General features: G+C 44.5%; 1 protein-coding gene across 1 annotated transcript in view; it reads left to right on the top strand.

The window, feature by feature from the left end:
- Positions 1 to 731: 731 nt before the first annotated feature.
- HMGXB3 (HMG box domain containing 3) overlaps positions 732 to 16,691 on the top strand; it is a 19,572-nt gene continuing 3,612 nt past the window's right edge. The window contains exons 1-16 of the mRNA XM_009322652.1: positions 732 to 877; positions 1,286 to 1,460; positions 1,905 to 2,468; positions 3,114 to 3,212; positions 4,788 to 4,919; positions 7,000 to 7,412; positions 7,772 to 7,947; positions 8,247 to 8,344; positions 8,890 to 8,988; positions 9,482 to 9,631; positions 11,323 to 11,624; positions 13,087 to 13,214; positions 13,838 to 13,969; positions 14,237 to 14,421; positions 15,020 to 15,239; positions 16,322 to 16,455. Of these exons, the coding sequence (XP_009320927.1) occupies positions 732 to 877; positions 1,286 to 1,460; positions 1,905 to 2,468; positions 3,114 to 3,212; positions 4,788 to 4,919; positions 7,000 to 7,412; positions 7,772 to 7,947; positions 8,247 to 8,344; positions 8,890 to 8,988; positions 9,482 to 9,631; positions 11,323 to 11,624; positions 13,087 to 13,214; positions 13,838 to 13,969; positions 14,237 to 14,421; positions 15,020 to 15,239; positions 16,322 to 16,455 (3,153 nt within the window). The remainder of the gene's footprint in view (positions 878 to 1,285; positions 1,461 to 1,904; positions 2,469 to 3,113; positions 3,213 to 4,787; positions 4,920 to 6,999; positions 7,413 to 7,771; positions 7,948 to 8,246; positions 8,345 to 8,889; positions 8,989 to 9,481; positions 9,632 to 11,322; positions 11,625 to 13,086; positions 13,215 to 13,837; positions 13,970 to 14,236; positions 14,422 to 15,019; positions 15,240 to 16,321; positions 16,456 to 16,691) is intronic.

The following is a 16,691-nucleotide window of genomic DNA, read 5'->3' as shown; positions in this document are numbered from 1 at the left end:
TCCCCGTTGCTGCCCAGTGAGTGGCCGAGGCGCCGGGGCCTTTCCTCGGGGGGCACCTGGGGGGCGGGGGGGAAGGTTCCCCAGGGCCGACGGGGATCCCGCCGCTTCCCTTCGCCTCGGGCGCTGTGGAGGAGACGGGGCCTCGGCTTAACGGGCTTTGGCTTGCCCGGGATTAGCGGCTGCGTGGGGCCGCGGCGCGGGTCGTGCGTGGGCTGCCCCTGAGCCCAGCTGGTGTTGCCCTTTATCTCCTGAGGCTCCTCGTCTCCTCTCTGCCTCCCAGCGCCGCGGGGGCTGGAGCTGTCATCGGTGTTAAGCGAGGGGCCCTGGAGATCTTCTGGTGGGTGAGAGGATTGTGAGGCTCCCGGGCGTACTCGGCCTCCGGCCTCGCTTTTGCGAGCGTGGCCGTGATATCTTGTAGCTGGACACCAGCTTGCTGGGCGTAAGGCTCGTTCTAGATTACCAAGCTTATCTGAGAGGTTCCCGGGGAATTGCAGCTTTTAAGTGCAGATGCGGTGTGTCTGCGCTGAACTGATGGTATTGAGGTCGTAGTAATAAAGGTGTTTTCTTCTAAAAATAGATAAATAGCTAACACGTCGTTACCGTGGTTAGTTAAAGTCAGTCGTATGTCCCAGTGATGCTGTCAGTTTACAAAGGTGACCGAGCGCGATCTTTGTCGGGAGAAATGTTGTATAACTCGGCAAGTGCATAACACAAAGTATGTATTTTTAGCAATGGAGGCTCCGTATGATGGCACTGAAGTAACTGTGGTAATGGAGGAAATAGAGGGCACTTACACTTACGCATCACCAGTGCCGTCTAAGAAGAAAAAGAAATATAAAAGTACTGGCGATCATGGAGAAAAAGCCAAAAAGCCTAGGTAAGTTCTTTCTGTCTTCATTTAGCGCCTGTGTAGGGTATGGGAGCAGTTTTCCATGTGTCTGGTAAGAGTGAACATTGCAGTGCACTTTAGTGTAAAACTTCATATGTAAAAAAACTAGCTCGATGCTTTGGGCTCGCTCCGACATCCTTGCCTTTATGGGTGCTACCGTTGCTCGATATAAAGTTTGGGTACCCCAGAATAATTTGCCTTAGGCTCTTTCTCCTTACTTCAGAGGTTCTCCTCAGAATTTTAGTTTTCATGTGGTTAAAAAATGCATTTACAAGTAGAATTGAATGTAATTGCTTGTCGTTTGACCTTGAGACAAGCGTAAACCTCGTGGATTTCTTTTTCCAAAGGAATTTATGTAGAGCGATGTTAATGTTTCAGTCTCTGGTTGCGTTTCAGGTCTGCTTACCTCCTCTACTATTACGACATTTACTTGAAAGTACAGCAAGAGCTCCCCCACCTCCCTCAATCTGAAATCAACAAAAAGATCAGTGAGAGCTGGAGGTTGCTCAGTGTGGCTGAAAAAAGCTATTACTTGGAGAAAGCCAAGCTAGAGAAAGAGGGATTGGACCCGGTAAGTCATCTTCCTGGCAGTTCTTTGCCGTGTGAAGAGAGAGGCACTTAGCTGCTTACGCAGCGCTGTGTGTGGGAGAATCTCTCAACGGCAGGTTCCAGTCTGTATTTCTGCTTCGGACAGCCTATAAAGAAGCACTGCGTGAGGCCGCTGTCTCTTGCTTTTGCCTTCCGTTCAGTCAAGGGGTAATGTTTTGAAATTCGAGATGGGATATGTCTAGTACCTGCTGACGGGGATGGTAGTTATTTTTGTGTCATGTCATCGGGGTGATTGATGGTAAAACCAGGGCTGAGAGGGATTCTGCAGGCTCTGTCATGTGGAAAAATTCCCAGCAAACTACCTCAGGAAACCATTTGAACTTTAGGCACTAAAATAGCAGGATTGAGAACTGAATCTCTTCCTTCTCTCATATTCATTTATTCCATACTCTGTTTTTGCCAACAGAACTCCAAGGTGTCCGCTCGAACTGCAGTAGTTCCAGACATTCCAGGTTTCCGTAAGATTCTTCCTCGCTCAGACTATATAATTATTCCCAAAACCACTCTTCAAGAGGACAGGAGCAGGCAGTCGCTGGAACTGTGTGTGACACAGGGTCAGGCAGCGTCCGAAGGGTTAACAGCTTCCACCAATATCACAAATGTCTCCCGTGATGCTGTGCAAAACATCCTTTCTGTGGACTCGAGCCACGTTGGCATTTCTGAGCAGTGCATCGCCATCGAAGGACTAGCGGAAGAGACTGCTTCCTTTGGTCAGCCGGATGCTGTGGAAGAAGTGGTTGCGTCAGAGGTTCTTTCTCACTATGTTGGGCCTGTGACAGACAAAGTGGCTGGAGATATCCTCTTGGATGAGGCTTCTTTGGAAATAGAAGGGCAACCGTATCAGACAGCTCGGGTAGTTATTGAAGAGACTCTAGTTAGCAGCTCCGCAGACATCTCCAACGGGAGCATCGCTGTGGCCCGTCCTCAGGTTTCAGATGGTGTGTCTGTGGTGACTGTGGTGACTGGGAAGGTAAGTTGTTCTAGTGACACTCAGCCTCCTGTCAGCGTCTCACCTGAAATGTCCGAGTGCTGTTTAACACATTTTACTTGAGATCCTTGGTGGCTGCAGGAGATCCTGTATTGCCCAGCGTGCTTACGCTCAGTGGTGAGGGAAACAGCAACTTTTGTAACTCAGTGATTACAGTGTCTCTGCTTCCAGATCGACTCTGCCATATGCTGGTATCACTTGTGTCTCAAGATGACTGCTTGAGGTTTTTTAAATTATTTCTTATAACAATACTTGGGGTGGGTTCCACAGTTGGACTACAAGATTTTGGGGAGAAGAAACTTACCTTTGTGCTGATAGCTGTTTTCTTGGTTGCAGAGAGATAGAAGCGAGTCCTTTTAAGTTGAGGTGTTAGGGATCGGTTATAGAAAACGTTATTTTGTGAAGAACTGCATCCGCAGTTTTCAATTTCAAGCTGTGATGAGTTTGGTAATTTCCAGAGTAGACCTGGTAAGGCCATTGCTTTTGAAACGATCGCTCCTCTTTCCTGCTTTCTGGTCTCATTAGTCCTCGAGACACATGCTCAGTGGTAGCGTTCATGAGAGGGCGGGACACAGGTCACTATGTCTCTTGTTTTCTGCATGTATTTTCCCTTTGGCTTCATTTTAGGATACTGAAGAGAGTAGCTCCTCCACACCCGCTACACAGTTTATTATGTTACCTTTGCCAGCTCATTCCATTGTGGAGAACCCAGCATCGATTAAATTGGTAAGAAATTCAGAGTCTTGTATGGTATTTTAAGGTATGGATATATTACCATAGGTTTGTCTTAAAAATGTTAGAGTACGAAGGGTTTGATCATGGTCCAGTTCTTAAAGATAATCCAATTCGGAGTCATCATGTTGGTCGATATATTTCTTGTCCCTGGTTTTACGCCTCGTACATTTTACCCGCCCTGATGGGGGTCTCTGACTTCCTCGAGTGTCTTATACAGGCCTGTTTCTACTGCCATCTTCCTCAAGGAGTTCGTGGAAACAGATGGAGTAGGTAATGCTGTCACAACACATCTGGCCAACAGCAGTTTCTGTGTTGCCCTTTTCAGGGTCTGTGTAGCCATCTATGTCCTCTACTTGGATGCACATTTGTTTTCATAAAATGCCAGTGTCCATCCCTTTAAGGGCAAGAGTCTGCTCTTGTGACAGGAACGCGTGAGCTCCCCGGTCTCGTGGATGGCTTTCGCTTTGGCCACATGACAGGAGAGGAGCAGTGACCTAAGGTTTTGAGAACGCATGTAAAAGGTTGTGTGGCCTGTTGCATGAGGAAGAATAGTATTATTTCTCTAATCTAACCCCTCCAGCCACCTGTATTTCTGTAGCCATTGTACGTCTTCATTGTACAGTCAGCACTGCAGCTCCTAGGGTTGTATAAGCTAGCATCAAATCCTGTTTTCCAGGTCCTCTATGCTTCCAGATGGTGGAACACTGCAGATATTTATAGTGGTGTAGTGTGATATTCTTCCAGGTGTCTTAGGGAAAATGGAAATACCTCAGGTTTTTGTTTCTGAGGAGAAGTGCCTAGCTTAAATTGTCTCATTTCTTTGACAGCAGCACTTGCATTTCTGGAAAAAAATGTACCTAGTTAGGGACTTGCGGCACAACAGCTCCCTGGGGAGTGTTGAGTACAGGATATTGAGAAGTGCTGTGCTGACAAAACCTCAACGTGTTGATGCAGTTGTCCTGGCAAAGATGACAGGTTCTGCTTTAGTTGTTGTTATAAATAGCGCCTGGTGGTGCTGCTGGTGTTACAGTAGTTTACAGCAAGTTACAGTAAAGCACCAGGGAGTGCTTGACCACTGCATACAGCAACAAATTACTGATGAAAAATGCCTCTGCATCATGAGTGCTTGTCTTCAAGTCTTGTCGCCCTGTTGACATGAGTCTATTAATCACATCTTGCCTCGCTGTGGACTGCTGTTTGAATCATTTTTATACCATCTTATTATGACTTTTTCATATTCATAAGAGAACTGTTACATCACTGTAAATGCAAGGTTAGCTTCTCCAGTAGGTTATATGCATTGTTCATCTCTGCTCTGCAGTTTGATCTAAATTCTGGTAATACTGAAGGCTCTTGTGTAGACTGAACATTTAGACTCATAGTAGTTGTGGTGCTGACTCACTCTGATCCAACTGTGTGGTGCTTGATTAGTAAAAGGAATAATAGTGGCGGGCTGGTGATTTGCTGAATAATGTTTGTAAAGTGCTTATGAGGAAAAAGGGAGCGATGAGCACAGCTTTTTGTTTTTCAGCTCTGTAGAGAAATTCTTGACAACTCTCGTTTCAGACAACCACCTATACTCGCAGGGGACATGGAAATTGCACCAATCCTGGCTGTTCCTTCACTTATGTCACCAGGCATAAGCCACCAAAATGCCCGACATGTGGGAACTTCCTGGGAGGGAAATGGATCCCAAAGGTAAATATGCCTTTCCTTCCTGGATTTTCAGACAAAAAGTGCTGGTTTTGTGAACGCCTGTGATATTTCTAGACCTGTAGATCTAGCACAGGAGGTCAGATATGCCAGAATTGATCCCTGCAGTTATGTTCCAGTGCTTGTGCTGGAACAAGTCACCGTTGCAGAGGACACTCGGCCAAGGTGAGACAGACCCAAAATCATCACACCTTGGGTAAAGATGCCACTTGTAATGGTGTCAGTTAGAATAGATGGGGCTGCATTTGGTGACTCTCTCTCACTGAGAGGACACACATTCTTCTGGCCCTCTGCCTGCATTATAGTTCCTGTGACTGGAAGGCATTGCCTGTTCTTCCTGCTACAGCCCTAGCTAAGCTAAGGGATTTGGTTGAACCATTTGTTTGTGGTAATTTATCTGTGTTTGAAGTTCTACAAATTGAGGTTTTCTGTGGTCTTTCAACGTCGTTTTTTCAACAGAAAGGAGGAACAATTCTCAACTGCAGTAGGTATATGATCCTTTGGGAGCTAGCTAATAAAGTTATCTAGTGGAACCTGAAGTGCTGTTGGGTATTGTTGACTCATGGCCGTGTGTCTGATCTTTCATGATGTTCTGACCTTTGGCTGGAAGGAAATTCCCAGGTGTTGGTGGAGTTGTGAAGTTTGTTTGAGTGGAAAAGTCTTTCTCCACATGATACCTACCCTGCTTAAGTTATTGGCATCTCTACTAGCTGTATACAGCAAAAAACACTTGCTCCTTAAACCTTGGCTGTGTCATGGTAATTAGTCAGCTCTGAACAGATGTGCGTTCATTAAATTTCTGTCTGAAACAAGGCTCCTCAGGCGCAAGTTAAAGGATGTTCTCAGTGTGAAAATTTGCATTGACAGTCAGTGGCTTTAGGTGGATTTGTTCTGAACCTCCTTTGTTTTCTGTCTAGATCCATTAGGCATTTAGGGGCAAGAGCTTTTTTAGGCAGCTTACAAACTCTGTAGTGTCTGAGCTGATGGCTGGGTTTCCTACGTGGTAGGATACAAATAACAATGATTGTTTCTTAGCTTTTGTTCTGTAAACCTGCTGAAGTAGATAGATGACTAACTGCAAAAACGTGTTTCTGCCTGAATATGGCATGCCTGCTCCTGTTAAATCCTACATTGATTAGAACTGAAAGGTTTTAGAAGGAGTTTTCTTTCTGTCTTTCAGTTTTATTCTGCTCTTCTGGGAACACGTTTGCATAAACAGTTCCACTTGTTTTTATGGTGTCATGCCTTGGGAAAAACATGCGCCAGCATTTTTTTTTAACCAATAATAACATCAGTAGAACTGAAACTAAATATATACATACCTTCCTGTTCCTTAGAAAGAAAAGGGACTAGGTTAGAAGATAACCTTTTTTTAAAAACCTAGATTGTCCTTCTGAGTATGAACTCTGTAGAGAACTTAGAATTGTATTTATCATGCCAGAAACTCTTGATTCCATTTCTGATATCTTTTTGCATATTACCAATTCAGTGTTCCATTGTACCTTCGTTGACCCCAACACATGGCTTCTGTAGCCTTAGTCTTGAAGGTATCATTTTTCTTAAAGTCAAAAAACCTTCCTGAGTAATTCTCTGTTTCCTGACTCACTCAAATGTGTGGTTTTCTGAATGCACGTATCCAAAAGATACAAGTTCTCTATGCCTTTGGTCCCTCAGTAATGTGGAAGAACAGACAGCGTCAGAGCTGAAGCTATGAAAGGGGAGTGTAGGAGGTGGGTCCTTGTTACAGGGGGTGGTGGGTGAGTTTGTGATGTTGATGCTAATGGTGATATTTGAGGGAGTTTAAGAAAGACTGATTCTTCAAAGTAAACAGAGTCTAAAAATAATACATGAAGGGCCAGGAGGCTAGATAAAATGTTAACAGGGGCTTTGCTGTCGTAGGAGATGATGTCTTTCTGCTCTCGTACAATTCACTGCTTAAACACTTAGGATTTTGCTGTTTTGATCTAGCATTAAATAGGCCATGGCAAACCTGGCATATGTGAAGGAAACTTATTTATCTGTGAAAGCCTAAAGCTCTGAAATGTGGCTATCTCTTTGTTTCCAGGAAAAGCAACCAAAAAGCAAATCTGAGCCAAATTCAGGCACGTCTCTTAGAACTCCGGCAGCTAAAAGAGGTCAGCAGTCAGTATTCACAGAACCAGCAGCTGTTAGCGAGAGTACCTCCAAATCCGCCTTGGAAAGCTCTGAAGCTGTCAGCCAGCTGCTGAATGCTGTGCCTGTTGGAGGGCAAATGCACGAGACGGAGTGGAAGGAAGTGATCATCTCTGAGGCTCACATTCTTGCAAACAATGTGCTTGCTGAAGACAGAGGGAGTGCTGTTGGAGTGATGCTGGGTCAAGAGAGCCAACGGCAAGGAGACTCTTCTTCGGAGCAGGCAGAAAAAGATAGCGTAGGGCTGGGGATGCCACCGCCTTCTGAGGTGCCGAGTCCAAATGCCTCTGCAAAAAAGCCAATGGGGTGAGTGTTTTCCATATGTTTTGGGAGCGTATGATGTCTGTTGTGTGATGATGGGACTAATCCAAGAAATTGAAGGCTGTTGGCAGTGCTTCCTGTAAGACCTGTTCTGTTTACTGTCTGTTTCCTGCCAGTTCAGGATTGTTCCTTTGAGATTTTGTCATCCATTAGAGCTAATTTTTTTTTAAAGTGACAAGTAAGTTGCAGTCACGGGGCAGATGTATCCTTAGCCCTGTTTCTCTTTTCTACTGCAATAGCTGTGATTATTGTGCTAATAAAGCACAGTTCAGGGAAGAGAAGAAAATTGAGGCTGAAGAGGAAACCATGGAATTTTTTTTCCAATTGTAGCTCTTATCTTTCAGAATTGATGCTCCAGCTGCTACACACAAAGGACAAGAAGTAAAGAGTAAACCAAGACCTAAGCCCTCCTTGCTGGCTGCAGCAAGACCCATGCGAGCCATTCTGCCCGCACCAGCCAGTGTGGGGAGAGAAGCCAGCACTGAGCAGCCTAGCAACAGACAGACCTTTGCAAATACCGGTAAAAGCAGTATTCTCTGGTATGCTTTGGGAGTGGTTGTCTTTCCTCACCATATTGAAGTGGTCTCTGTCAAATAATAAGATATGTCTGAAGGGAGATAGTGACCTACCCTAGAAAAAACCACTCTCTTTCTCTCTATCCGAGAGGGCAGGTAAATGGTCCATGAAACACCTGCTTGGGTCATTTCAAGTTCAGAGGAAAAATCTCACATGACTATGGTGGCATTTACCAAAGATGTCAGAACGAAACAGGACCTGTTTTCTCATATCTAACCTGCTGCATCCTTTTCCTCCTTCAAGACAAGCATTCCCCTGTGAGGACATCAGGCTTGAAGCCCAGTACGCTGAAACAATTGGGCCAGTCGATTCTGCAGCCACCAAGTGCTGAGGAGCGAAAGGTACCTATGGTTTGTTCTTCAAATGCATATTATTTTCCTGTGGGTTTTTTTTCCCCAGATGAGGGATATGACCTGAGTGGTGAGAAATAGAAAGTAAAAATTTTGCAGCCTTATGATGGTGAGATCTGTGACTGACAGTTTTTGAGATGGCTTAGAAGCAGCACAAATGCTAGGTGGCTGAGTGTAGGAACTGAACTGAGATATGCTGTTGGACAATCCTTCTGTTGGCTGCTTTGAGAACCTCCCAGCTACTTCCAGAAGATGTGTTGAGGATCTGCTAGTGCTTTGATAATCTGACATGCAATACTGAGTGCTGAGTCTTTCACCTGTGAAGTGATATGACTGAGTATGCCAAGATGCTGGAATACTTCTGTTTGAATTGTAATGCCTTAGTATGCAAACCAATGTGTTGTAGTCCTCTGATATTAAATGAACATTAATTGACTTCTTGGGGGTAGAAAATGCTAATAGGTATTGCTTACAGGATGTATGTATTCAGTAGTAGGTGTCTCATGGGTGTTGTTTTTTCTGCTTTCAATCTTTAGCTCCACAGTGCTTTGACCAGCAGGGCATCTCAGGTTAAAGTAGTGGAGGTCAAACCAGACATATTCCCTTCCTACAAGTACAGCTGCACCGTAACTTTGGTGAGAATTTTTCAGATGGTCTGACTTACGCCATGGGGAGTGTCATCTCTGGGATGAGACTGTTCTGTGACTTTTGTTTTACTGACTTGCAGAAATGTATCTCATTTAATGTGAGACAATCTGTACTTTGTATGTCATCTGTTGACCTAATCCAGGGTGACTGTACTCTGCTGCAGTCGTGTTTGGGACCTTGTTAAGAACTGGAGTTTTTTTCATGTCCTAGCATAATCCCCATCCCTTCCTTGAGTTCAGCGGGGAGGATCAGTGGTTTCTGAATGAGTTTAATGTGTGAGTGTTTGTGGTTTCTGGAACTGGTGCCAAAATGTTTGAGTGCCAGTTAAAATATTCTGTGCCAAGTGACAGGGCCTGCTATTTGACCTTTACACGAGGTGTTAGAGTGGTGAAAAAGCATATGATATTCAAGCGGACTTTTCTAGAATCTTGTTGGCATCTAAAAGTCAAGATCAGCAAACATCTTTTTTGTGTCATTCAGGATTTGGGATTGGCAACATCACGTGGCAGAGGGAAATGCAAGAACCCCTCTTGTAGTTATGTGTATACAAACAGGCACAAGCCACGAATCTGTCCAAGCTGCGGATACAATCTTGCCAAAGACAGAGCTGAGAAAACAGCAAAATCCCTGGTAAGGTTTGGAATAGTTTGTCTTATCAAATGGCTATTGTGAGGTGGGCAGGGAAGTACCTGCCCATCGCTTGCAAGTTTGCAAGTGCCTATGGGAACATGTTAATTTTTTTTCATTATGGTAAGCTTTTCTAACAGAATAATGTCCTGTTGAAAATACTTGTGGTGATGTTTGTGCTGTCCAACCCCTGCAACGGTGGTGCTTCAGGCTGTGAATGAGGCTGAGTGCGCTCAGTTCTACCACTGGATGTCTCTGTAGCTTAAAAATGGTTACGACGTGTTGGTACCTGCTGGGGAAATCACCCCTACAGTCACATTTGTTCTGTCAGCTTTGTTGAGCTTCAGACTTCATCAAGAAACTCTCAAGTATGCTCTGCTTTGTGACCAGTGTGTGGCCAATGTCAATTAAGTTAGTACATCTTGTATTAGAGCTTCCTATTTCTAGGGGTTTGTAGTGCAACTTTACTTCCAGCCTGAATTTATTTCTGGATGTAGTATTTTTTTCTGTTGTAAAAAGATGTTTTTCAGTTGTCTGCTGTTCTACATGGATGTAAATAATGAATTCTGGGTTTTGTTTGTTTGGGGTTTTTTTGCATTTAAAGTTTCAAAGGTTAGCTTTTCTCATACAGAATTGTTTTGGTTTAAAAAAAAAATAAAAAGCTGTCCTGTTCTTAGCTGAAATGTCCACTCAGCATATAGAGACACTACATTTTAGTCTGTGTGGTAATATGACTCTTCCACTTGCCTTTTTTATTTTGAAGAACATAACTTTGCATAGTGTTTTTTAAAAAAACACACAAACCGAAATGGCCTGTGTGAAACTCACACATAAGCAGCTGTGTAAGGAACAGCAGTGTGCTTAGCTCAGCTTGCATTTTGAGAGACGTGGCTTGCTCTTCCTCATGTAGTTTTTTCATATTTTCTGGTTCTAGATCTGTTTAACATTCCTATCACACAGTTCATTATTGTCTCTGCGCTTTTGGACTGATCATTTATCTCATTGCTAGACTAGACAGAAAAACAGGTTGAAATGTTGGCAGAAGAGTTTAAGTGATTAAACAGATTAGGCTGTTTACGTTCTTGCTGTTCTTCTGAGCCACCTAGAGTTTCATTCTCCTGTGCTTGTGCATTTTGTCTTGATAGCATATGTATGTTGGGGGTGTGTGTGTCTAAGGACTGTAGTTGATCAATTGTAATTGATTAGTGTATTCCATACATTGCAGCCCCTAGTTCTCATTTAGCACTTGTCTCCTCTAGCTTCTGGAGAGATGGGCAGACTGCCGTGGCTGCCTGAGCACATTATACGGGAGAATGTGCTTGATAACCTGTGGAGAAAGGCAGTGACGATTTGCCAGGATTATTGAAGTGTTTATATACCTGTTGACGGTTGTCCTCACCGCCTTGATCCTCCATCTCTGCACTAATACTCCAATTTAGTGGCAAATCTGTGGTGGTCTAGCAGTATTATAGGAGTTCCCGAAAGGCTGGGCTGTAATAGAGTATTTTTGGTGAAGTAACTTAGGCTTGAAGCTACTGTCTGGGGTCAATGATAAAGCAGTGGAGTAGAAGTCAAGTCTACTGGGTACAAAGGTTACTGTGTTCCTGTTACCTTTTAGGACTTCTTTGGGCTTCTTAATATTTCATCCCCATGCTTGCCTAGTTGAATATGTGAGTGTTTGACTTGCTTTCTAGGAGGTCAGTCCAGGTCAGTCTGATGTGCTGAACACCAGCGAGCCCCTAACCCCATCCCAGAAAGAGATCCAGCGTCAATCCACCCTGCAGTTGCTGCGCAAGGTAATGCAGATCCCAGAGAATGAATCGGAACTGGCCGAGGTCTTCACGCTCATCCATGAACTCAACAGTTCGCGGCTCATCCTGTCCAACGTGAGTGAGGAGACAGTCACCATAGAGCAGACCTCCTGGTCAAACTACTATGAGTCTCCATCTGCGCAGTGCCTCCTCTGTAACAGCCCATTGTTCAAAGGGGGACAGAAGTAAGATTCTGTTTTAGACTTGTGACTCTTTCAACCTCGTGCTGATATTCTATGTTACAAGTGTGCCTGAAATAGTATTTGCTTTAGCCCCTGGTACTGAAGCTGGTGTAAGTGGCACTGAATAAGCTGCGTGTGTGTGGAAAGGGTTTAGCTGGTTAGCGATAAGCTGTTTCTGTTTCTCTGTGCAGTCTAGTTTGTCATAGTTACCATTTCCATACAGCAGGAGAGCTTGATCAAAGAGTGACTCCTAAGTCTAGATGTAATTTTTTTTTTTGTGAAACAGAGTCTTTTCATTAGTCATCCCTTCTTTGTTTTCCATTCTGCTGTTTTGAGGCTGACAGAGGCAAACTTGTGGGTTTATAGATGTGCATTATGTGATTTCCCTTTTCTCTCTCTTCCTGATCTGAATATTTCCTGTGTGGATCTTTTTGCTTAGGATGTTTTTGTTTTTTTCATGGCTTAGCGTGGGCTTGAGTGAATCCTTTTTTGGTATGAATATCCAAATTGAAACCTGAAGGACTTTCAGAAACTGCCAGTGCATAGGCTAGATTACCTTAACTAGATTTGTATAAAAACCCGTAGGATATCTCCTCACTGAGTCTGCCAAACATCCTTCTGTTGCTGAAAGCATGAGCTGAAACGTTTCCCGCAGCAAAATGTCGGGTAGTTTACTGTTGTGTTTCTTTCTTCAACGAAAAAGATTTTCTTGATACCAATTACGGATGTTTGCTTTGGCCAGGCTAGTACTAATTGAGATTTTTCCAGCAGAGATACTTCTTTATACTCAGTAATTTTTGCAGAACAGTGCTATCTTGCACCCTGTCCCTCACCTTGTGACTTACCAACCTGTGCATTGTAAATCCTTGCTTCTGTGCTGGGCTGCTTTGCAATGCTCTGCGTGTGGGACTCTCACATGTGCCTGCATAGGCTCTAATTAAACCCCTGCCAGTGGGAGGGAGCTAGGGTTGACTTTGATTCCTATTTTCTCAGGTGGACAGCTATATTTCTGCCACTAGGGCGCAACTGGTATTTTCCTGTCTGAACTTCCTCCTCGGCAGCTGTACTGTAGAGGAGCAGGCCTTTCTGAACCTGTGTGTGCAGGGACAGGCTGTCAGGTAGAATGTGTTACTAGTCACCGTTTGTTGTCCCACAGCAATAGGGCTGACACTTCTCCCAGGGCAGCTGGGGCCATAGATTTTCTCCACCTCTCAAATACTATGTGCCCAATGTATGGAGCTGGAGAGATGCTGTAGTGCTGTTGAAAGAATGTGAGCAGTGACCTGACTCTGCCAGGGGAATCCATTTTAAAATGTAACTTTTTTTTCTGGTGTGAAACGATGTGACCTGGCTTAGGCTGACGTACTAATGAACTCATCTCAACTGGAACATTTTAAGTTACTGCAGGGCTGGACTGAAAAAGTTGTTGGCTTGACTCTGAGTCGTCTTTTGTTGTCTGTTACAGTTCCCTTGCTGGTCCGCAGGAGTGCTGGCTGCTGACAGCTAATAGATTACAGGTGGTTACAGCTCAGGTCAAAGTGTGCTTGAACCTGCAGTGTCTGGCCCTCCATAGCTTCACCGATATTTACACAGGTAGGAAAAATGTAAGCATACCAACTTACAGCATGACTACAGTCTAAACCCTTCAGAAGCATTGGGGCTGTATCAGGGCATTGTCTTTGCACAGAAAAGCCTATTCCCTGCCCCAATGTATTGAACTTGAATTATTTTTGACTTGCACTATTATTCTGCTTCTTCTGCAAGTAAATCTATATTTGTGAGGAAAAACATGTATGAATGCTTTGATGAGGAAGACCATGTCCTGCTTCACTGGTGTAGGTCTGCTCTGTGTAAGTGGTAAATGTTGAGTTCTGCAAGGCAACCCCTGAGATCGTAGTCAAAGACATCTCTGCAGAGTGCTGTCTCTCAGCAAAGACTCGAGTGGCAGTCACTGTGGGGCTCCTGCAAGGCAGCGTGGAGCTGAGGAGATGGATTGGCTGCTGTTCCTTGTAGCTTTTTAAATTTGAAGGCAAGTCTGTGAAAGGAGCTAATCTTGCTAATGTGCAGAGAGAACAGTCCCAGAAGCACTATCCACATGTTTCCGTTATCCTCTGAACTGTACTCGTATGAGTATGTTGCGTATCGGTAAGGAATATATTTCTTTGTGAGGAAGATTTGGAACCCTACAGACAATAACTGTCTTGTTTTAACTGCAGGCCTTTTTAATGTGGGTAACAAGTTGCTAGTGAGCTTGGATCTTCTGTTTGCAATCCGAAACCACATTAAACTTGGAGAGGATCCCAGAGTGGCTGTTGGCAATATTCTCGACTCTGTTCGGGAGCATACTGGTGGGTTTTCCTTCTTGTTTTTTACCATAACACACCAAACTGTGACCTGCTGATGATTGTTAGGTTATGAAAAGGCAAACCTCACCTATTCCAGTGTGGTATGTTTCTGTTAAATCACTTCCTAAACCCAACAGTACCTCTGTGACCAGTTCTTTTTAACAATTCTCTGGAGGACAGGTTTGTTTTTATTCTGCGTAGGAGAGTTCTAGTACCTCTCCACTGACTTTAGGAAGTGAAAGCTCTAACAGTGGCATGTTCTCTTTTCAGAAAAAAGCCTGAGCCCTGATGAGCAGGTTCAGCTCCAGGAACTGCTGTGCAACGGCTACTGGGCCTTTGAATGCCTAACAGTCCGGGATTACAATGATATGATCTGTGGAATCTGTGGCATAACCCCCAAGGTGGAAATAGCCCAGAGGAATGTGGAAAATGTCCTGGCGCTGAAAAATATAGAGGTAGGCTTTTCACAAACTTCACATCCTGTTCGTGTTCAAAGCAGATCATAATGACTTTTGCTGACTCTGGTCTTCATAATGCACGATAATTACACGAGACCTTTGCGAGCAGTTTTCTGCTGATGCCTGGCAAGAGGATGTGGCTGGAGTGGCGATGCTTGCACTTCCTCTTAGAGGTGTTGATGTATGGTTTGGGGAAAACAAGATCCTCTGTCCCTGGACCACAGCTTTTGTCCAGCAGCCTCTGACAGTAGGGACCTTGGATGAAAGTTGCTGAACTTGGCCTTCTTCCTTTGACACGAAGGCATTCTTTTTTTTTTTCCCCAACAGCAGTTTCCTTGAGGTGCTGTCTTCTCTAATGGGGAAAAAAGCCCTGCTAGTAGTATGCAGCATGTCTGGCTTTTATGTCAAATAAAGGTTTTGACTCTCACCCAAAGAAAAGTGATTGTGGGGAACTCTGGGAGCCTGAAGTCATCTTGTTACGTTTGGGCTGAGCGCTCTCCTGTGTAGTCCTCATGCCTTGAGTGAGGCTGACACAAAACTGCCAAATGAACTACGGTTATTTGTATTTGACCAGTGTGTTTCTTGTTCTTTCTAGTTTACTTGGCCAGAATTCTTGCCATCAAGTGAAGTGAATGTAGAAGACTTTTGGTCCACGATGGAGACAGAGGTGATTGAGCAGGTGGCTTTTCCTTCTAGCATCCCCATCACAAAGTTTGATGCCTCTATTGTTGCTCCTTTTTTCCCTCCACTGATGAGAGGAGCGATGGTGATCAATACTGAGAAGGACAAGAACCTGGATGCACAGCCAGTGCCAGGTAACTGCTGAGGTTGTGCTTAGTAAGGGAGTGCTTTACGTGGCGGTGACTTCAGCCTTTTGGTGATGTTTAGAGTTGAGAATTGATGATTGCATGACTCTCTAAAAGTTGTGTCTGCTGGGAGAAGGCAAGAATGCTGGGGTGAGTTCAGCTGTTCTCAGGATACTTAGCAGCTTGAGCTTTGGCCTGCCCAGTGAAGCTTGAATGCACTGGTGTGCTCTGATGCATTTGAGACATGGGGGACATGAGAGCCCTGCACCCCAAATGAGATATGGTCTGATTGCAGAGGGATGCATGCACAACTTGAATGCCAGTCAGTATTTGTTTCATGTTAGGCTGATACTTGGACTGTGAAAGCTGCAGGCAGTGCTTGGTATCTCGATATCCAGATCTCAATAAAGGGTGAATAAGTTTTTACAGAACTTGAAAAAAAGACTAGGAGATGGATGTGTTAGTCCTGATCAGTGTTGTCAACATTCAGTATATCCAGGGCATTGACTGCATGTAACAAGAAACCATGAGATGAAGAAGCTCAGATGTATGATAGCTAAATTTAGTTAGCACCCGGTTCCTTTAACAGTTTAGGTGTTAGGTATAAGAAGGAAAACTGGCTTTGCAAGCTTAACAAGTATCTGAGTTGGCTTTGCAGACAGGGCTGCAGCTGTTTCAGAGAGTTGAGCTGCAGAAGGGCTACATGGGCTTTTGTGGAAGTGGAGCTCCAGAGAAAGAACCGGGGAGATGTGAAGGGTGAGCCTGGAGCTGCTCAGTCCGAAGGCTGCAGTCACATTTCTCTATGCTCTTCTGTCACTTGTTTATCCTCACGTCGGTCCAACCAGTTGTTTAAAGGTTACAAACGACAGGATAGACAAGTGCTCATGGAGTCTGCAGCTCTGCTGGGCTCAGTCTGGTGACCTCACTAGCGAAGGGTTTGAGAGAAGTGTGGGCTGTGACGCTCTTTGGAAATAGGTCTATTCACGACTTTCTCTTGCTGGCAGTTGGTTGTGCAGTCTCTGCTTCTGTAGTCTTCAGAAGAAATTATTTTGGTGACTTCCCTTCCTGAGGCTTGTTTCCTGCCTTTGCAGGTAATGGGAGTGCCTTGGTGAGGCTCCTTCAGGAAGAAAACTTCAGGCTTGAGCTGATAAGCTCTTACAGCGAGGAAGAGCTGCAGAGCTTTCTGACACAGTGTGGCATCCCCTGGGAGGCTTCAGATACAAAGGTAATGGCTTGTTTGCCCACATACAAGCCTGCAGGAGTGGAGCTGTTCTTCACTGTCTTTCTCTCATTCACACTTGCCATCCTGGATAATTAACTTCTCATCAGACTGCACTAAGGGCAGGGGTGGGTTAGGAGTGAGTGCCTGCAGATTATAGCGTAACTTACACATGGTGAAATGAATTGAACCTTTGTGGGCTAGAAGAAAGGAAGCCTGTAATTACCTTGTCACAGGCTCAG

The sequence above is a fragment of the Pygoscelis adeliae genome, unplaced genomic scaffold, assembly GCF_000699105.1.
Source record: "Pygoscelis adeliae isolate BGI_AS28 unplaced genomic scaffold, ASM69910v1 Scaffold34, whole genome shotgun sequence".
Classification (NCBI taxonomy): domain Eukaryota; kingdom Metazoa; phylum Chordata; class Aves; order Sphenisciformes; family Spheniscidae; genus Pygoscelis; species Pygoscelis adeliae.
This window is presented reverse-complemented; position numbering and strand designations above follow the sequence as displayed.